The sequence below is a fragment of the Callithrix jacchus genome, chromosome 10, assembly GCF_049354715.1.
Source record: "Callithrix jacchus isolate 240 chromosome 10, calJac240_pri, whole genome shotgun sequence".
NCBI lineage: Eukaryota > Metazoa > Chordata > Mammalia > Primates > Cebidae > Callithrix > Callithrix jacchus.
Genome location: NC_133511.1, coordinates 17,787,501 through 17,809,030, shown reverse-complemented (window position 1 = coordinate 17,809,030; position 21,530 = coordinate 17,787,501). Strand labels below are relative to the sequence as shown.

General features: G+C 53.9%; 1 protein-coding gene across 3 annotated transcripts in view; it reads left to right on the top strand.

The window, feature by feature from the left end:
- The first annotated feature begins 6,038 nt into the window (after positions 1–6,038).
- Positions 6,039–21,530, top strand: part of SCN4B (sodium voltage-gated channel beta subunit 4) — a 24,788-nt gene continuing 9,296 nt past the window's right edge. Inside the window, exons 1-3 of one of the 3 annotated variants that reach the window (XM_078339600.1) lie at positions 6,039–6,536; positions 17,842–18,014; positions 19,024–19,252. In XM_078339600.1, the coding sequence (XP_078195726.1) occupies positions 19,120–19,252 (133 nt within the window). In that variant the 5' untranslated portion in view covers positions 6,039–6,536; positions 17,842–18,014; positions 19,024–19,119. Of the gene's footprint in view, positions 6,537–9,385; positions 9,525–9,816; positions 9,988–17,841; positions 18,015–19,023; positions 19,253–21,530 lie in introns of those variants that run through there. The other 2 variants (XM_035264732.3, XM_002754473.5) reach the window with 2 other exon arrangements.

Sequence of the window (21,530 nt, the reverse complement as noted above, 5' to 3'; positions counted from 1 at the left end):
TTCACAGAGAAGGGTGGCTGTGGGAAGGTTCAGGAGGCTCGTGTCCCATCTACATACTGCTGGATCCTACTGACGGGTGCCAAAGCAGCCCTAAGTTTAGGACCAAAGGCGACCCCCTGGCTGGGGCTTCACTGTCCCAGACAGGCCTCTTTCTCTCCTGTTCTCTGTTCTGCCTCTTTCCATCTCTCCTTTCCTTCCTTGCATGGCTTCTCTCTCTCTCTCTCTCTCTGGCTCTCTCTCTCTCTCTCTGGCTCTCTCTCTCTCTCTCTCTGGCTCTCTCTCTCTCGCTCTCTGGCTCTCTCTCTCTGGCTCTCTCTCTCTCGCTCTCTCTTGCTCTCTCTCTCTCTCTGGCTCTCTCTCTCTCTCTCGCTCTCTCTCTCTCTTGCTCTCTCTCTCTCTGGCTCTCTCTCTGGCTCTCTCTCTCGCTCTCTCTCTCTTGCTCTCTCTCTCTCTCTCTGGCTCTCTCTCTCTCTCTGGCTCTCTCTCTCTCTGGCTCTCTCTCTCTCTCTTGCTCTCTCTCTTTCTCTCTGGCTCTCTCTCTCTCTCGCTCTCTCTCTCTCTCACCTAGGAGGCTCACCAGACAAGAAAAACCTCAACTTGTGGAATGGCAAGGAGATACTTAAGTAGTTGTTTCCTGCTTTTCTCTTGGTTTCTATCTCATTTCTGCCTGCTCCCTGGTGACCCAGAGACCCTCGCCAGTGGTTGGTAGTTAGAAATATGCCAAGAGGACCTCGATATTGGTGGTTCTAATGCCTTAAAGGATGACAGCTGCCACATGGGAGAGAAGTCAGACAGGAGGTGGCAGCGTTAAACAAAGGTGGCTGGTGTTTAACACAGCCAAGTTTCCCTTGGTTTAAAAGGATGTCTATTCCTGGAGCCTCTGAGTCCTTCCAAGGATGGAGTCAGGGAGGGTGCTTCTGTCCTTAACAGATAGGAAAATCTGGGCAAGGGACATGGACTGAGAAGCAGAAGGCACAAGGTTTTCTGGTTGGTTCCTTCCAGGATGGACACAGGCCCCTGATATTCAGCCAGGCCAGCAGCATCTTCCTCATTGGGCTTTTCCCCCAAAACTCTTGGAAGTCACAAACTGGGCCTGGCTTCTGGGAAGGCTGAAACTGGCTCAGGCATTTCCCCTAAATTTGGATTCTTTGGCCCGGCCGGCCTGGGGCGGGGTGGAATAATTTCGATTGCAGAATGAGCTGCCTTGGTGGGGAAGGACTAACTCCGACCCTGGTGATCAACATTCTTGGTCTCCTGTGCCCCTCAGTTGGGGTGGAGGTACCTGTAAGAGCCTCCCAGTTCCCCGCGGATGCCCCATGAGTGGGATATCCTAGTGGGATAGCCATTGGCTGCCCGTGGACTGTTGCTAGGGAATAGCAATCTGGGCCAAAAGGAGTGAGGGCTGCAGAGTAGACCTTTACAGCAGCAGAGGTGGGAGGGCCCCCAGGAATACCTGTCAAGGCTCCTTGTTGTTCTAAAGGGGAAACTGAGAACCAGAACAGAGAATGACATGCTTAAGGTGACATGATAAGTCAAGCAGAGACAGGGTCTGGTATCAGACTCCAAGTCCGCTGTTCTGTCTACAGTCCACTGGTGCCGGGCCTAGTGCTCGACACAGCAGCACGCGCCAGCCCAGGCCCCTCTCCTGCCCTCCCCAGCTTGGCCTGAGTTGGTGCAGAAGAGACACTCACGTTTCCTTAAGGGCCCAGTTTTCAAAGCTGAGGTTCTGTGAGGAAAAGTGATTTGCCCAAGGTCACACAGTTGGCTAACGGCAGAGCCTGGGATAGAACCCCAGCCTCTCTTCCTCCATTAAAGGCCTTCCCTAGGCTGACCTGATGTCCCTGGGCAAGTAGGCTCATGTCCTATTAGAGGACAACTCTAAGTCCCAGAGTCCCGTTCCCACACCCCATCAGTGACGTGCCTCATGTCAGTTTCTATATGGGCCCCTCTTAGGCTACTTATTTCCCTCCCATCTTGCAAGCATGAAAGGTAGTGTCGAAACATCTTCAGGTGACAGGAGCCTGGGGTACTGTCTGGTGGGGTGCAGGCTGGGCAACCGGACACAGGACAGGAGGGCAGGCCCCCCAGGTCTCCTGGCTTTCTTCATTGGCTCTTAGGGACTCAGAAGGTCCACACGGGAAGGGCTCTGCAGGAACTCTTTTCAGAAAGCCTTGGTGGTACTGCCCTCAACTCTTCCTACAGAATCGCACTCTGAAACCCACTATGTTCTAGTAATTCCTGGCTGCCTGCTGCCTTGCTCATGTCCAGAGTGCCAGCTACCTCTTGGGACAGTCTCCAGCAGCCCAGTGGATGAGGGCCTGGGGAAGGAAGCCCTGCTGAGAACCACATCCTGGCATCCTGACATGGCACACGGACTTGGTAGGGGGAGGTCAGTGGAGCCTAGCCTAGGGGAAAAGGGAGCAAGGCCCTGGGGAAGAGGTGATAGGAATAGATGTGTTGGGGTGGGGGAGTGGGTGGCCTGGTATGGCAACTTTTTCTTTTCTCTGGCAATAATGACCTTGAGGTCTAGGAGGTGCTGGGGAAGGAGGGGCAAGTGGGCACCAGGCACTCAGCTTGGCTACTTGGGATTCCATGAGCAGGGCTTTCCCCTAGGGCCCTGGCAAAGTCACCTCTATCCCAACCACAGTTGCCTCGGCTTCTCAAATGGGACAAATTCCCAGTAAACAGGTGGCAAAGGGACTAGGAACTGTTTGCCCCAACAGATTGAGAGATCTTTCTGTGGGCAAATGGGCAGAAGAGGAGGGTGTGTTCAACCAGGAGGGGAAGTGTGCATCACAGCTGTTGACCGATAGAGTGGCCCAGGCTATAGCCTCAGGGACAGGGATTAGATTTGTCTCATTCTGTCCCAAGGCAAGACATTGGGACTGGCAGGCAGCGACAGATATTGATGCAATGTAAATCAGAGCTGTGCAGAGGGTTGAGTTTTTGAGGTAATGAGATCCCCATCCCGGAAGGCATTTGAGCATAGCTTAGGGGTGTTGTTGAGAAGATTCATATATCAGGGCATACTTTGAGATGGCCTTTAGTTTTCTGATAGTGGCCCTCTGCAGTCCTCATTTTAGGACTCAAATCATTGAAGTGGGACAGAAGTCTTGCTTGCCTGATGGGAAGTATAACACAAAACAGGCAAATGTGCACCTGCCTTCTCACCCAATTGTGGTCTTCCCCAGGACCCTCTCTATACCCTGGTACTGCTTTACCTGATTCTTCTTTATCCTATTTATCAAGGATAGGGGTGTGGGAGGTGTTGGCGAACCTCTATGTACAGTGAGAAATATGCTGGGAGAGGGTGGAAATTTGAAACCAGGTGACCTTGGGGAGCTTTTTTCCAAAGATAAGGTCAAGTCTAACTTGCCTTCCTGGCATCCTGACATGGCACATGGACTTGGTTAGGGGAGGGCAGCAGAGCCTAGCCTAAGGGAAAAGGGAGCAAGGCCCCGGGGAAGAGGTGATAGGAATAGATGTGCCTTCCTAGGCCCACCAGCCAGGGCAGAAACCCCTGTCTTTCCAGTCAAGACTGTAGGTGGAAGATACAAGTCCTCCCTGCCTCCCTCTGTCCCCAGTTTTGCCAAATCTGTCAACATCTCCCCCCTCCCCCATAGCATGCTCACACCCGTGCAGCTTGTCCACTGGAGCTAAGCCTGCTGGAAGGGCTGTGGGGTGGATTTCATGTCCATCCTGAACTTGAAGGGGATTGAGGAAGGCGGGTATGGGACCCTTGGCTAGATCATTAAGAAGAGCTGCTATTTACCGTGGCAGTGGCTGGTGCTGACCTAGGTAATCAAGTACTCGGTGGATATCAGCCTACTTCATTCCCAGGGCAACCCCCGCCCAGATGCACTCTTTTCTCATTTTTACACAGGAGGAAACAAAGTTCTGCAGTACTATGTGTACAAACAAGGTGGCACAGCTAGGAAACAGCAGAGCCAAATTCACACTTAGGGCCTGGTGAGGCCAAAGCCATCACATGACACCAGGAGAAGGGACAGTGAACTGGGCTCTTGCAGATCAAGCACTTGGGGGTGGGGGAAGGGTGGCACCATGGACAGCCATATAAAGGCAAAAGTGTTTAGGAGCAGAGGCCACGTTTTCCCACTGGGCCCCTCCTGCCCACCCCTCCATGGCCTGACCTTTGGCCCCACAGCTTGTGCAAACAGCCGCAGCATCTGCTGGCCACCTTCTCTCCTCTCCTGGCTTCTCACTCTGCTCCCTTCCTGCCGAAAGCCTGTGTATCCTCTGCTTCACCTACTGGCCAGTTGTCTCCCCGTCTGTCCCTTTCAGCCTGAGCCACGTTCCAATTTCTTTAGGTTGCCCTCAGCTCAGGAAGACTCTCCTCTGCCTCCATGCTTCTTCTCTTCCTCTCCTCCGCCCCCCACCTTCCCTGCCACATTTCCTCTCCTGGTCCACATCCTCCCTCTCCCCTCACTTTGCAAGACTCACTGCTCCCACACTAAAATGCTCCTAGTGCATGAGACCAGAGCATCCGGGAGTCCTCCCGGGTACTCCATGCTATGCTGTGCTCCTGGCTTGGTCAGTCCGTCTCAGGTGCCCATTGCAGAGTCAGGGCCAGGTCTAGTGGTCCAGGAGGGCATCTGGCCATTCAGCTGACAAGGCAGTCCTGTGAGCAGCAGGCTGCAATGAATGACAAACCTTCCCAAAGTCCCCAGCCCCCAGCGCAGCCCTCCTGAGCCACCATCCTCCCTTGATGGGTGGGCGAGGGGCCACAGTGACCCATGAAGCAGAGAGAAAAATATAGCTCTGGGGTGCTGGGTAGGGGGTTGACCCCTGCCAGGGGGTTTGAAATCCCACCCCAGTGTGGCCTATAGTAAAGAGATGTCCAGGACTCACCCCTTCTTGGAGCTACTGCACGGGAAACGCATGCCTGCTCCTGGAAGTGGGCACACACCCTCTCCAGCTTGGGACTCTCTGGTGAGCAGCCCTCTGGTCAGGGAATTTCAGCTTCCTCCTCCCTCTGCTCTCCTCCTTCCAATGAGCTCATCTGTCTGGGGCTCCCTACCCCCCTTAGCCTGAAAGTATGTTTGGACAGAACCTGGCAGAAAACAGAAACAGAGGACGGGAGGGATGGATGAAGGAGGTGGCTGCCTACCTGCCTCTGCCCAGAGCCCCTAGAAAGCAGAGAGGAGTGAGAAGAAGCGATTGACTCTCCTTGGGAGAAGGGTTCAGAAAGAGTTTATCTTTAGTCCAACTCGCTGCTGTGAGGTGGACTCTGTGTGGTCTTCCTGGGCTGGACCGCGGGTTAGTTTGGTGCATGCTGTCCTGTTAACCCTCTCAGCATCTGCCAAACTTCAGTGGATGCTGAGACTCTGGCTGGAGGCAAGCCAGTGCTCTGAGCTGGAGGGAGGGGGTGGTGAGTAGGGAAGGGTAGAGAGCAGACCTCGGTGCAGCAGAAGGAAGCTCCCAAAAGTTTGTCAGGGTAATGTCCACCCAACCCCAGCCCAAGCGACAGAAGGATTTGTGGACATTCTTAGTTACTGCAAGTGGAGAATCTCCTGCCTGCAGTTTCTCCGTCCTGAGACCGGGGTTCTGTTTAAAACCAGAGGGTAGCTCGGGGAAGGCGAGGGGCAGATGCAGCTCTTGGTGTTGCTCTGGAGCGGAGCTGTGAAGTGGGTGTGTGGGGGGAGGGGGACTCCCTGCAGAGCCCGTTGTCCTCCAGCTCCAAGAGCCGAGTCAGCGCCGCACTGAGCTCCCTGTTACCTGCAATGCCCCTACTGGAGCGCGAGGGTTTATGGGGAATGAGGAGGGAGAAGGAGGCAGGCGGGCAAGGGCAATAGGGGAGCCAGAGTGGGAGGAGGCTCTCTGCCAGGCTCTTGCTACTTTGAGAGGAGAGGAACTCCTCTCAAAATAGCGCTGGAGACCTCCTCGGAGCTCTCTGTTGCCCTTCCTCCCCTGCACAGGCTCTGGGTGACTTTCTGAGAACTGGCAGGGGAGGAAGCCTTCCACATACTCCCCCTCCTTATCTGTAGAAGGTGATCCAGCTCCAGGGGTGAATGCCATCCAGTTGTAAGCGCTGCTCCGGAGGCTGGCAGCTGGAGCTCGGCCCCATTCCTACCCACCCCACTCCCCCTGGAGAACACTGACTCTTCTCCAGTCTGGCCCCTCCTGGAAAACAGGCACCCTCCTTCCTAGCTCCAATCTAGCTCCCTGGGAAGGCAAGAGAGGAGGAGACCGTCAGTTGCCAGGTCCCGGAGGATTTTTGTTGGGCTAACTGCTTCAAAGAACCGTACATGAATCCCCAAAGAAACAGTCTCCTTCCTCTGAAATCTAGGCCTGTCTCCTGCAGCCTGAGAGCGGGCAGTTCTCTCACAGCCCCGTGGCACAGGGCCCAATCTGCCTCTGCATCTTTGAAAACTTGCTCTTCAATGTATTTTTGGGCTAGGCCACCCAAGAGCGGCGTGTGTATTACCCCATCACCAGGAATCTGGCTTGTCCTGCCTCGGCTGGGGACTGTGTCCCCAGACACCACCCCTGCCCTCTCCCAAAGGACAGGAGCCAAGGTATGGTATCTGTTTCTTCCTGTCCCTACCCAGCAACTGGGGACTCTTGAGCTGGGTGAAGAGGTGCTAAATGGGGGGGGGGGTGGCTGGAAAAGATAATTTTCAAAAGGTAAGAGAGAAGGAGCTCTGACCTTTTGACACCCTTCACTCCTGGTGGCCTCAGTAGGAGCCTCTGAGCTAGATCAATGGACTAGGTTTTTGAGAATTTTTGAGAAAAGTGCTCTATAAATGTAAAAATCCTCTATCCCTCAAGCTAATGCATTTCCCAAGCAGTCTTTCTGCCCAGCTGTGGAGCCCTCCTGGAGTTCTTTAGAAGAGAGCTGGGGGTGTAGATTGGGGAAATGAAGTAATGGGGGAGGTTCTGACCCTGACTTTAGCCGTCACTTTCTAGGTGACCTCGGGTTACACATTGTACCTCTCTGAGCCTCTTTCTTCATCTCTAAGGCATGGGGGTTTCCTAAGGACCCTTCAAACTCTAGGAATGGGTGAGGTGGAAGGGAAAGTGGGGAGAGGGCACTGAGGACACTGGCTACCTCTTCCTGTCACCAGGATCTAAAGATATCCCAGCAGCTCTGTCCCTCTCCTCCTCCTGCTCTGGGCAGCTCCTTCCCTTTGGCTCACCTCCTCTCTCACCTCAGTCTGGGGCTCTGATGTCTGCTGTAAAAATAAAGTGGTCAGTGTGTGTGCCTGGCCCTGCCGATCCAGTGCAAGGGCCTCCTGGGGGAAGGGTCAGCCTGAGAGCCTAGAGACAGAGTTGGGAGGCTTAGCCTCTGGGCACACAGCCCTCTTTAAGTTCAAATGTACGAAGTGCCTAGCAGTCTGCTAAGCACTTTTACATGCAGTAATATCTCATTCCCTCTATTTTTTTTTTTTTTTTTTGGAGATGCAGTCTTGCCCTGTCACCTAGACTGCAGTGCGGTGTTGTGGGCAGACTTGGCTCACTGCAACCTCCACCTCCTGGGCTCAAACGATTCTCCTGCGTCAGCCTCCCAAGGAGCTGGGATTACAGGTGCATGCCACTACGCCTGGCTAATTTTTTGTATTTTTTACTATTTTGTATATCACTAGCCAAACTGGTCTTGATCTCCTGATCTCATGATTTGCCCGCCTTGGCCTCCCAAAGTGCTCAGATTACAGGCGTGAGTCACCACACCTGGCCCATCTCATTCCCTCTTTACAGCTAGGTCCACTTCTGATGTTGCAAGGCCTGGAACAAAGGCACAAATGGAAATTATACATGCGTCTAAATATTAATCAGGATTAACAGAGTGTTAAGCTTGATGTTTTATCCTCTGCCTTTGATTTTCCTGCATGATCACCTGGAAAACAATGTCCAAAATGGAATTTTCAGGCCATTCCCTGGTGTACGATCTCTGGTCTTCTCTCTGGTGAGAGGGGCTCTTGTGCATGCCTGGGGTGTAGGTCAAGTTCCATCCACTCCCCATCACTGCAAACAGCTGTCCCTTGCCTACTTCTCTAGCCCTTGAGTGTATACCCAGTATGGTCAGCTCTTGAAAGGACAGACCTGGGGAATAGGGGAATTCCAGAGTTTCTGATGCTGGGAGGACAGTCTCAAAGGGGAGGAGGTGCATGTCCCCACCTGCCCTGCCCGCTTGGTCCCATGGACTCATTCTCCAGTGAGGAGGGGCATGGCCAGAGGAGGGCCAGCATGAGGGCATTTGAAATCAAGAGTCCAGGGCTGAGGCTCCTGTTGCCCAGGTCTAAGGGCAACATTGCTCTTAATAAGCCTAAGAGGCAGACAGCATTACATTCACAATGTTATAGATGAGGAGCAGAGGCTCCCCAGAAAATTGTGTAACTTGCTCAAAGCCATACAGTCATAAATGGTGGAGCTGCCAGAGCCTCTGTGCCACTATTGGGAAGGCAGCGATCCTCTGTCCCGAAAAAGCAAACAGACATTCAGCATTTTGCCTGCAACCTCAGGGGGTCCGCGGTCACTCCGAAGTCCACCCAGAGACCTCCGGTTAAGAAGGTGGTGCACTGGTGTGCCTGCAGCAGAAGCCAGACCACGAAGTGGGAGCGGCTTCCCAGTTCCGGCCAGTCCTAGACAGCAAAGAGAGGACCTGTGGTGCAGGGCGGGTCCTGGATGGTTGGAAAGGTGCTGAGGAGGAGATCGACTCATTTACAGAACCTCCACCCCAAGTAGCACCGTTTCAGTGAAACTCTTTCACTTGGAACTGTCTGGGAAAAGTCTTCCTCCTTCACAGCCTCATCTCAGCGCTGGTTGTCACCCTGGACTCCCTCCTCCATCCTTACCCTAAAAGAGAGGCCGACAGAGTCTGCAGTTCCAAAGAAAACGGGAGAGTTGGAGGAGGGCGAAAAGGCAGAGTCTGAGGGGGATGGCCTAGCTGGGAAAAGTGAGAAGCAGGGGTGCAGCGGAAGGGTGAAATGGGGCTCAGGCCACAGACCAGGCGCGGACCGTCACGCTTCCTGAACTGGAGCACGGCGATTTCCAAGGGGTCCATACAGAAATGTGGGGCGGGGTGGCGTGAGGTGCGGGGAGGGAGAGCCCGGCAGTTTGCAATTGGAAAGCTGTGTTCCCGGCTTCCTAAAACAACCGCGGGAGTTGCTGAGCCGCGGGGCCGAAGGTGGCGGGCGCCGGTCCCGAGGCTGCACGCGCGCCTAGTCGCACGGCCACCGAGGAGGCGCAGGCTGCAGTGGGCAAGCCCGCACACGCCCACCCGTTGCGGCAGCGTCCGTTGCGGACGTTCGAGCGGTCCCTTGGCGGTCCTGGGAGAGGGAGCCGCTAACCTTCCCATGTTCCCCAGAAGCAGAGCAAAACAGCCTTCCAACAACCGAAAAGCTCCACCTCTGCTCCCCCCAGAACTGTGCTCCTAATTGGCAGCTCAGCGCAAGGGATGATGCGGGCTGCTGCGGGCCGGCCCTGCAGTGCCAACCGCAGCAGCCCAGCCCCACTGGAGAGGGAGTTGGGGGCACGGCCTGGTCTGGGGACTCCGGGACCGCGAGGTTGGAAACCCGGGGCAGGGTGCGCAGCGGGCGCGGGCTCCTTGGGCTCGGCGGTGGCCACCTCCCCTCCTGCGGCTGGAGCACTTCCAGAGCAGAGGCGCAGCCTTGCTCGCCGCTGCGCTCGCTCAGTCTTCCTCCCGCTCCTGCTCCGGCTCCTCCTCCTCCTTCCCTCCCGCCGCCGCTCTCGCAGCCGGCTTCCAGCGACGGGCGAGCGCGCCTCCCCCCCCCCGCTCCCTCCCTCCCCCTCCTCTCGCTCTCTGCCCGCTAACTTTCCCGAGCCCCGACCTGCGGCGCAGAGCTCCGGGGCAGCTTTGTGGCCGAATGCCGACCTCGGGCGGAGAGCGAGGTTGTGCTCAGTGTTCCATCCCCGCGCCCCCGGCGCGCTCCGGAGAGAACAGGACTATGCCCGGGGCTGGGGACCGAGGCAAAGCCCCGGCGAGATGGCTGGGCACTGGGCTTTTGGGTAAGGCAGCACCAGCTTGATCTCTTCTCTTGCCTCCTCCCATCCCCAAAGAAGGGGACACTCGAGAAGGGAGATGCCTTGGGTAGGGTGGGCTTTGGAGTGCGGCACGGAATGAGGACGGTGGCCGCAGGCTTCCCGCTGAACGCCGGTTCAGAGGCTGTGTTCCCTGGGGACCCTGAGAGTTTCCCCTTTACCCCGTCGGCCCTCCAGTCTCCAGATTAGTTTTTTTTTTTTTTTTTTTTTTTTTTGCTGTATCTGGAGCCTTCAGCTCCAGGTTTTGGGGGCTGGATCTTGGCGCTGCAGAGCCGGTCTCCCGAGTTCAGAGGTTCGGGATGCTGGAGGAGGGGGTCCCTGCCTTGGGTGCAGGGGATGCCAGTGGGTTGCACGTGTGACTATTGGGATGGTGGTTTCCCTCCCTGCCCAGAGCCGTTTGCTTGTTTCCCAGGCACCAAGCAGGCACCAATGGGGGTGGGGGAGTCCCCTTCTTCCTGGGCCGTTTTCCTGCTTTGCCCGTCTTCCCTCTACCTCCTTCAGGGCCCACTGACTTCTCTGTAGCGGCACTTGAAAGCTGGAAGGGGCTGCAGGGGCTTGCGGGATCATTCAAGGCCCTTTAGGAAGGGCCTTGTTTCTCTTCCTGCAAAGAAATTCCATAGGGAAGACCTGTTTGACTTTCTCCTGGCTCTTCATTTTTGGAGTGAATATGGAGACAGAGGACACATGTCCAGAGGACACGGAGGGAGAAGCATTATTAATATCTTTAATATGCACATGAGAGTTTTGAGTGTCAAACTCCAAGAGATTAGGGAATGATATTTATCAGTCCAGAATGTAATCTCCTCATAAATCACAGTCAGACTTTAATGTAAGCCGACTCCAGCTCTGGCAACGGCATCTCTTCCTGTTTGCATTGGTCAGATTTGGCTTTTGGCAGCTCCCTGCATTGGGTAAGACACGCGGTGTAGGCACTTGTGCTGAAAACAGGGATCGAAGCTTATACGGGAAGTGGCTAGTGTTTCTGTGAATGTGAACCGTGTGCAGACTAGCAGGTTGGTGCCTGGTGGTGAAGAGGGGAGACAGTATTTCTTGTACTTGGGATGTTTACTTACATCCGTACCGCTAGATGGAAGACACCGGTGTTTTTTCCTGTACCTTTGGCACAGATGTCATGCTGTTTTCACAGTGACCTTAACCAAGTGGGCCTCAGTGAGGCCTGAGGCTCCTTTTCACCAGGTGGTCACAGTGCCATTACATGCTACTTCCCCTCATCCCACCTCAGATCAGCCTAGGTCCCCACGGTGGCCATGGCAGGAGTAAGGGGTCACTGAGGAATTCAAACTCATACAGTCATTAAACTACCCCACCTCACACCTCTGGGTTATCTTCCTGGGTGCTGGGATGCGAGTCCTTGGTTTGTTAGAATACTCATAGAACCAGGCCTCTGTGGGCAACCAAGAGGGCCCTGAAAATGATTGTGTGTGTCTGTGTGTGTGTGTGTTTGAGAGAGAGAGAGAGAGAGAGCACGAGCAAGCGTGAGCGAGTGCAGGAGTGGTGCAAGGGAGGGAGGGAGAGATGGAAAGAGACAGAAGAACAGAGAACAGGAGAGAAAGAGGCCTGTCTGGGACAGTGAAGCCCCAGCCAGGGGGTCGCCTTTGGTCCTAAACTTCTTAGGGCTTCTTTGGCACCCGTCAGTAGGATCCAGCAGTATGTAGATGGGACACGAGCCGCCTGAACCTTCCCACAGCCACCCTTCTCTGTGAATTGCATGAGGGCAGACTCTGACCAGCTGTCATCCATTCTTCCTGAGTCCAGAGGAGACAAAAGAGATATCTGTCTAATCCAGCACTGTTGGGGAAGAGCAGGAAGGATGGCCTGTCTGCCCATGCCCCACCTTCTCCAAGGACTGTTTAGCTGTATAGACCAGGTAGGGACTAAGGCCTGTTGATACCAGTTTGGATGAAATTCTGAGCTTCCCTTTGGGAGCCCAGGAGAGAGTGAAGTGACTTGTAGGTGGGAGACCTGGAGGCCCCAGGACTGGCCCCATTTGCTCTGGCTCTGCCCCTGCCCCGCTGGTCTGCAGACGGACTCCGACCAAAGTCCCCTTGGCCCTTGACCAGGAAATGCTGACTGAGCCCTCACAGGGGCATTGGTCTGAGCTTGGAGCATAGATGACATCCTTGCTCTCAGTCCAGTGGGGGAGACACAGAAACGAGTGGACAGCCAACTGGAGATTTTCCCTGGGAGCATCAGAGCTGGCAGGGACTTGGGGAACCAGAGCACACAGCTCTCCTAAGGATGAGGAAGTCATGGTCCAGAGAAGGATGGTGACTTGTCTAGGGTTGCATGGCCAACTGATGGCCAAGTGGGACAGAATCTGGGTTTCCTGGGCTCTGTCACACCACACTGCTTCCCAGTTAACCCAAGTGGTGAGGGGGAAGGTCAATAGGGATTGTGCTTAGGTCTGAAGAATAATTGAGGCTATGGGGCATGAGTGTGGAAGGATAAAGGCTTGAGGGGCCTAGAGCTGCTGTTTTCACAGCTTTGGAGACTGAATACAGAGCAGTGGACTCCCAGGAGTCCTCTTACCCTCTCCCCATATCAAATGCAATCCCACAGACTGAGACCAAAGTGATTTTTGATAACCTAACAAAATGCTCTTTTCTTAAACTGAAAAGCAGTTTCCAAGGCTGTGTCATTGCCACTGAGGTTCATGTGGGTTCCGGTCTCTTCCTAAGCATGTAACTGGTAATATCTCTGTCCTGCCCACTCTTTCCTTGTTCCCCCATTTACTTAATTGCTGTGATCTGTGTTTAATTATCACTTGTGAGGTGCTATGTTGCTCAACTCTATTTCCCCTGGTGTGTCTTTATTAAAGGCTTGTTTAAAGAGAATGCAATTAAGGAGAGGGTGCCCAGTCCCACTCAGAGAAGAAGGAAAGAGGAAGGAGACTGTGGGGAAGAAGAGAGGAAAGGGGAGAAGTGGAGGGAGTTTGAATCTGGAGTCCCAGATTTGAATCTGGAAAACACACTTAAGTTCTCCTGAACCTGCTGGAGGTACAAGCCGTGGGGGCACCCGAGAGAAGGCTGGGGTCCCAAAGCTCTTGACTGCCCCCCTTCTGGTGGGATCAGCATGAGAGGGAGACTGGGCACAGACCACCTTGCCCTGTTGCCAGTCCTCAGGAAGGTGCAGGGATCTCTGCATAAACCAGGGGTGGGTCATGCCAATACAAGCTGCTCTGTGGCCTGTAAGAGGAGGGACGGGCACTGCTGGGACTTGTTTGAAAAGCTGGTTTCATTGAAGGTCCCGTGCTGTCTCGGGGGCATGCTTCCATCCCAGCAAAGCTCCTGGGGATATGCAGGAAGCAGGCAGGTTGCCTAGGGAGAGGGAGCTGAAATCTTTCTTTTGTCTCTGGGCCCAGGGGCCTTGCCTGGCCCAGTCCTGCCTCCCAAAGCCCCCAGGGCCTCCACCCCAGGAGGGGTCCAGTCCTGCTGGCTCACTTTCTGCCTCCCAGCTCTCACTTCGAGCCTCTCTACCTCCCTGGTCCAGAGTGTATCAGCCTCCCTATTAGTCAGTCGTGTGTCCCCTTGCCGTGTCAGCAAGCCCTCAGAGCTACACTTAGAGTGGGTACCGGCCTGACTCTCTTTCCTCCCACCACCCTGGTGTGGCTGTGACTGATCCCTGGATGTGGGAAACCGTGGGGGAAGGTTTCTTGCCTCCACATTTGTCTTGGGATAGATGGTAGCTGCCATAAGATTCCTGCTGGTGTGGACACTTAACAATATGATTTGCATGTGCCCATTCTTTTCCACTTTAACAAAAGTGATCTTGAGTCAATCCTCAGAGAAAACCCCAGATGAGGATGGCAAGGGGCCAAGGACTTTGGAGAAGGCAAAGAAAATGGCCATTCTGAGAGTGGCTAAGTGGATATAGGGCCTTTTAGTGAGGAAAAGCAAGGTTTTGGGGTTCAGGATTGAATTCTATGGGATCATGACTGGGAAGACTTGTTCAACAATTCCACAATGCCAGAAAGAGGCCCCCCACTCTCAAACACACACATGTCCACTTTAACATTCTAGAATTAAGTTTAGAAAAGAGCAAAGCAAGGCTTTCTTGACTTCAGGGACATGGCCACATGGAAATAAGCCAAGATGTGGCATGGGGTGAAAATACAGGTCAACATGGGAATGGCCGGGAGACATTCTTGGCTGACACTGGTTATTAAGGGCAGCTAGGGGTGCCCTGGTTACCTGTGATAAGGGACACCCTTGTCTCCTGCTCCCCTTTCAGACACCACCCTCCTCTACCTGCAGGGTGCCCACTCATGGCAGCCCTTCTTGTGTTTTATAATCTCCTGTTTTGGCTTCACACCAAGCTCAAGAAGTAGGAAGGACAGGCATCCCTGCCCTGGCGTGGGGATCTGTTCACTGGATGTGGCACCTCTGACTTTCTCAAGGTCAGCTAGCAGAGTGCGGCCTGCTTGCATGTGCTCACCAGTCCTCTCTGGGCTTGGTCATTCTGAAGCTGCCCTCAGGGGCTTTGTGGACCAACACCTGCATCGGGCTGCCCCCTTCTCACCAGGAGACACTGGGTATGGAAGGCAGGCCCCTCGGCTTTCTCATGCAGGATCCTCCCAGATGTAATTGGCAGGACTGCATGACACCCCGCCAGGAGGGCTGTGCACTGAGGAAGCCAGGCCTGCCCACCCTCTCTGATGCTTTCACTCGGGCAGGGCTCTGGACTCCGTGAAGCCATTTCTGCTGATTTTCATTTTCCCCTCGTAGCTCCTGAGGAAATAGCAATGCTTCACTCGCAGAGTCCTGAGTGTATTAGAGTTAAGTCATCCACATAGGCACACACAAACCAGGCAGAAATGTGTACTGTGTCATCAGCCAGACCTTAAATAGTGTTCTCCTGTCCTCTGGACCATCTTTTGCTCTTTTCGTTCATTCGTTTGTTTCTATTTAAAGCAACCAACAAGATTTCCCTTTTGACATGCATCTTTTGTGCTTTTGAACTTCTCTTTCTGGCTGGGGTTGAGGTGGGGAGATTTGGGCACTGATTTGAGTTTCCCCATCTCCTCCAGGACGCTGATTCCTGGACCGGTATGCTGATGAGCATTGGGGTAGGAGCTGCCACACTCCTTAGTGCCCAGAGGGAGGCCATTAGCTATCAGGAAGCTGCCTTGTCTGAGAGCTTTGCTGTCGGCAGCTCTGCATTCAGTTCCTGTTTGTAGGGACTATGGAGGGTGGGAAGCAGAGTTGGTGTCTCCCATCAGAAAGTTCTAGTGCTGGCTGCAGCCTGGAGAGTGGGCTCTTGGGTCTGGCTTCGGTCCCTAGACCTCTGGGGAGATGGGGCAGAGAGCAGAGGTACACAGAAAGGCAGGAGTTCTACGGAGTGCTATGCCAGGACAGCATTGTTTTCCTGGAGAGCACCTGGCAGAGTGGTGGAAGGGGGCTAATGTCTGAATGCTGTTTATGCCACTCACTGGGTGGGTGGCCATGGCCAAGGCAATCTCTTTCAGCCTGTTTCCTCAGTTTATTGAGAATAAAAATAGTAACTTATAGGATGATTATGAGGGTTGAGACAGTGTCTATAAAATACATCTTCTATCCTATAGTAAGTGCTCAGTCTCAGATTCATCATTTACTATGTAGCCCTGGGAAAATCGATGTAACTTGTCTGAGCCTCAATTTCATCATATATAAAATAGGAACATTATACTTGCCTTTGGGCATTCTAATAAAAGTTGGAGTTAGGGTGGAGCGAGATGGCTCCTGCCTGTACTCCCAGTACTTTGGGAGCCTGAGGCACGTGGATCACGAGGTCAGGCATTGGAGAGCAGCCTGGCCAACACAGTGAAACTCTGTCTTTACTAAAAATAGAAAAAATTAGCCGAATATGGTGGCGGGCACCTGTAGTCTCAGCTACCCAGGAAGCTGAGGCTTCAACCTGGGAGAACTCTAGCCCAGGCAACAGTGAGAGGCTCCGTCTCAAAAAAAAATTTTTTTTTAGTGAGTACGCACAAATCCTGTCGCACAGTGGTTCTCAAAGTGTGGTCCCTGCACATAGCATTCCCTGGGAACTTTTTAGAAATGTAAAGGCTCAGGCAGAACTCCAGGGGCTGGGACGAGCTAGCTGTAACTGTTCTCCAGGGGATTCTGATGCTCTCTCAAGTTTGAAAACCATGGCTGTAGAACAAATCCTGGCTGGCTGCAAATCCTAGGAGCTGACCAAAAATAAGGACTAGCTGAAATAACTTCCCAGCACTAATTGGAGCTCTGGTGGGCAAATCCGGGTCTCTTAGGCAAGTTACCAACCTCTCCAAGCTCAGTTGTCTCGCTTATAACGTGGAGCTCTAACAGGCGTGAGGTTGAAATGTGCCTGGCACATGGTAGATGCTCAGTTAATATCAGCTGTTACTATTGTTACTGACAGTGGCAGGATCGCCTTGGGGTTACTGGAGCACGGGGTGTGATTGTGGGGTTGGGGGCTACGAGCAATCCACTTTGTCATTAGAAGCTAAGGGCGAAGGGCACAGGAAGAAGCTGAGCGAGCGGGGCGGCCTGCTCTCCTTGGAGCTCCTTTTCGGTCATTCGAAAAGCATTCCTCGACGCATTATCATCGGGTAGGGGCAAAACAAGAGGTTTATCATGCAGAACAGGGAGTTAGACAACAGAGGGCCTTCCTGAGAGTGGGGGTTCCTCTAGGGACGAGGTGAGGCAGGCATCCACTTCCGGACACCCTACCCGCCCCCACCGACCATGAGGCGAGTGGGATTTCCTTGAGGCATCGGCAGGACGCGGAGGGGGTGGGGGGAACCAGGCAGGTCCCCTTACAAGGACTCCGGAGCGGGAGTTTGCAGGCCTCGTCCCAGCCGAGGGGGCCGCGTTGGAGTGCTGGGGAGGAGGTTCGAAGCGAGGGAAAGAAGCCCGGGGGCGCTCTGGGGACGCCCCGGGACGAGGGGCGGAGTGTGGCGGGGAGGCCTGGTTGCTGGGCTCAGGAGGGGACCGCGGGTCCAGCGCCTTTCCCGTCCCGCCCCCGCGCTCGTGCACTCGGGCTGGCCCGAAATCCCTCCCCGGGGTATCTTCTGCCTCGGACGTTCCCATCCTGGCCGCACTCGCGCGTCCCCGCGGCTGCCCAGCTCCAAGCCCCGCGCTGTGTCCCCCCGCGCCAGGCGGTCTTCCTGCGGTTCCCAGAGTCCCGTTTGGCGGCCAGAGGGCGTAGGACTCGTCTGGCCGACCGAGGTTCAGACTGAACGGGTCCTTCTGCCTCTCTGCCCCAGGGACCCGGGGAGGAGCCTCCAGGGCCCGGGGACAAGAGGCTGCCGGACTGCGGCCCTGGACTGCGGCGGCCGCGTTTCTCTTCTTCACCTTACGGGACCCGGCTCTTCCCCGGCCCCGACCACCCCGCCTTCCAGTTCCGAAAACCTGGCGAGAGGCGCGCACTGTCCTGGGGGAATTTCCCTGCAAACGGAAGGGAGGCGGCCCCGCGCGTCCCGGGGTGGGTGCGGCGCGAGCGCCTCCAGGCACTGCGTCCCCAGGTGACTGGCAGAGCCGGGCGCGGTTCGCGGGAGTGGCCAGGCCTCCGTTTCCTTGGGTTGGAGTGACCCCTGGTGGTCATTCAGGAAGCCACAAGGGCTGCTACGTGGTCCGGAATCCAGTCCTGTCCAGGGGAGAAATGGAGAATGGCCCAGGCGGTGTTGACTGGAGTAGAGAGTCATCCTCCCGAAGCTGGCACTGAGGGTGATAGAGACCTCCCTGCCTGGCCAAGCCACTCCGCCCTGCCCGAGCATCCCCTTCCAGAGCTCCAGCCAGAGGTTTTGGTGGGGTTTTATTAAGGGAGGTGCTCCTTACACAGGTCTCTTCCTGCTCCCCGTAACCCTGTCGCTGGAAGTGTCTGTGGGAAAGGCCACCGACATCTACGCTGTCAACGGCACGGAGATCCTGCTGCCCTGCACCTTCTCCAGCTGCTTTGGCTTTGAGGACCTCCACTTCCGGTGGACCTACAACAGCAGTGACGCGTTCAGGGTTGTAAGTATTTGAGGGAAGGGCAGGACAGCCCAGCCTCCCTCACCCATGCCTCCCCTCCCAGGCTCTGGTCCCTTCTGGACTGAGACCCACTGCGATGGTCCCCAGAACCCACCCTTTGCCACCCTTTCTCCCAATATTCTTTTCAGAGTCTGCCGGGAAGGATGTAACTGGGAGAGGTGCTTAGATCGTATTGCCAGAATTTGGAGACTGCTGGAATTCTTAGCTAGAATCTTCTGTCTGGTTTTAAGAAACACCTAGAACTCGGATTGCTTAGAAGTCAATAGTTTAACAAACAGGAGAGAGAAAGGCCTTTGGAAAGCTTGGAGAGAAGGAATGAGAAGAATCTAAATGAGGGAAGGGCTGAGAAACAGGACTGGCAGGGAAAGGAGAGAGGAAGAGAGGAAGAGCTTCGCGAGCATTGGCGGGCTGTGGTGGGAGTGAACCAATTGGGTGGGAGTGAACCAATCAACAGGTATTTATTGAGTACTCACTCAGCAATCTAGTGGGGGATCCAACCTGAGACTGTCACAGAGAAGCAACAAGAGACCAACTCTGGTTATAATTAAACGCTGACCTCAGAAGATGCCGATAGGCAGAGTTGTGGGATTGATCTCGGTCTTGATAGAGGGCCAGAATTCAGATGGGCAGGGGACATGGTGTCAGCAAAGGCTGGGTGGGAGGTGACAGAGGGAAATGAGGGTGGTGCTTGCAGGAGTCATTACGTAAAAGGCTTTTATGAAGAGAGTGGTAAGAGCTGTGCTGCATTCCAGGGAGACCTTAATAAAAGGAAATGGATTTAGACTGAAACAAGCAAAATTGAGGTTAGACAGGCAGCGCTATTGATGCTGGAAGAGGAAGCCCTAGGGGAAGGAGCAGGCTGTGACTGCAGGCTCTTCCTTGTCCTGGAGAAGGAAGGCGACTAAGGAGTGGGCTGGTGTGATGTCATGACCCTTGAGGACCCTGATTCTTTCTTGGCCACTTTCTCTCCCCAATCCCCTTCTGCCACCAGCTTATAGAGGGGACTGTGAAGAATGAGAAGTCTGACCCCAAGGTGACATTGAAAGACGATGACCGCATCACTCTAGTAGGCTCTACTAAGGAGAAGATGAACAACATTTCCATTGTGCTGAGGGACCTGGAGTTCAGCGACACGGGCAAATACACCTGCCATGTGAAGAACCCCAAGGAGAATAATCTCCAGCACCACGCCACCATCTTCCTCCAAGTCGTTGATAAATGTATGCAGTAGGGCCTGGCCCAGGGCGGTGGAGTGGGAAGGACTTGGGGGGCACCCAACTCAGCATTACAGCAAAATGGCAAAATGGATCGTGTTGGTGTTTTCTTTTGCTTTACCCTTTCCAGAGTTGCTGGAGTTACATTTAAAAGCTAGAAGAACTCAGCTTGAACACTTATTTCTGCTACCAAATAGCTTATGAAATACGCTTAGCCTCTCTCAGCCTCATTTTCCTCATCTATAAAATGGGAATATGGCTGCATTTTCCTAGGGTTGTGTTGGGGGTTAGAGAAGCTACCTGGGAGTCTTTTGTGGCTAGTAAGGTTTTCTCCACATATGCTGATTATTAATACCATTGGGTATTCCATTAGCAAAAATGGAATGTCAGGCATTGGACTAAGAAGTGCTATGAGTGATACATTACATTTTTTCTTGAGGAATTCATAGTTTGAGGTAGGACAGAAGATAAAGAAATAACTGGATTGGTCAGAGCATGAGAGATACATGATACATACAGTAGAGGTGAAAAGAACAGAGATGGAGTAGGACATGGCCCTTGTCCTCTGTGGCCTTACATCCTGCCTGGGATTCCTGTCTGACACAAGAGGGCCAATCATACAAGGAGGGTACATAAGACAGGGAGCCAGGTGGTCCCTGAGCAGACCTAGTGTGGTTAGAGAAGGAGGACGTATTAACCAGGTCTGGAGAATGCGGAGTGGTCCCACGGAGGGAGGGCCTGGAAGACTAGGGAAGCGAAGCAGAGAGGAAAAGGGAAGGGGGCTTGCTCAAGAAGCCTGACTCTGATGTGTTTTGTGTGTACCAGGGATTTGCTGCTCTCCTGGATGACACCGAGTCCCTGGAGAGGGAGACACTCGTGAGTTCAATCTTGAGTGTGCAAGGGCAGAGCCAGAGGTCGTCCAATCCACTTTTCTGAGCCTGCCTATGGTGTCACCTCTTCCTTTCCATTTGGGCTCCCGTCACTCCCCTTGTGCTCAGCCTTTTCAGAGGGAAGAGAACAGGCATTTATGGAGCATTTCTGGGTGCCAGGTCCCGAGTTAGGTGCTGTTACTGACTTTAGTTCCTTTGCTCCTCCCCAACTCCCTTGGAGGTGGATCATCTCTCCATCTTTACAGATTCATTCATCCATCCGTTCAACAAATATTTATGGTGCACCTTGTATGGGACAGACATTCGAGGTTCGGAGGATGCGATATGACCAAGATAGACCAATTCCTGCCTTTGTGGAGATTACCTTCCTCCCCTTCTGTGTATGGAGATACACAATAGAAAATAAAGAAGAAAATGATATTGTAAAAGAGAACGTAGCCAGTGTTAAGAAGAATAAATTAAGAAGGAAGGAAGTTGGGGAGCCAGCAGGGTGAATAGGGAGGGCTCTCTGGAAAAGGCGATAGAGTGGAGATACTTAAAGGAGGCGGGAGAGAAGCTATGAGGGTGTCTTTGGGAAGATAGGGAGGGAACGGTGAGTACAAAGGCCCTGAGGCAGATGCATGAAGAATCACAGGAGTGATAGATGAGTCAGGTCAAGCCAGATTGTGTAACCACCCCGCTGGAAGGATGAGTGAGGTGGGAGCCACTGGGAGCAGAGAAGTTAAGGCCTGAACAGGCTTGCTTAGGCCCCTATGCCAAGAATAGATGATAGAGGGAGGAGATCAGTTGGGAAGCTATTGAGACACCCACGCAAGAGGTAGCTTGGGGCCAGGGCCCAGGGAGGTTGTGAACGGTCGGGTTCTGGAATTTTTTAAAGTTGCAGCCGTCAGGATTCTCAGGTAGGCCAGATAAAGGGTTCGAGTAAAAGGCATCAAAGAAGACTCCAAGGATTGTGGCTGGAGCGATTGAGAGGATGAAGCCGTTGTTGGTGGAGAGGAGGAAGACTGTGGGAGGAGCAGGGTCGGGAAGGAGTCAGGGGTTGAGTTTTCGGATGAAGAAACCGAGGCTGGAAGGGCTCAGTGGCCTGCCCGACATCACCCGCTAGTTAGTGACAGTTAAATCCTGTACTTAAAATCCAGACTATCTGACTCCACAGTCTTCTCACCATCTAAGACGTATCATAGGGAGGTTCTTAATCTTCTTCTGTGTGAGCAAAGGAGGTCTAGAAAGAGGCGATGGCATTTTTGCATGGCAATCTGGGGATCAAGTCATGACTCAAACTTGAGTGTTATGGGCTCCAATTCTGATTTGTTCCAGAAAGTGTGTGAGCACATTTGTGGGAGGACATGTGCGGGGTGGGGGAGAGGGAGAGGCGCCCCTCGTGTGTGCCCTAG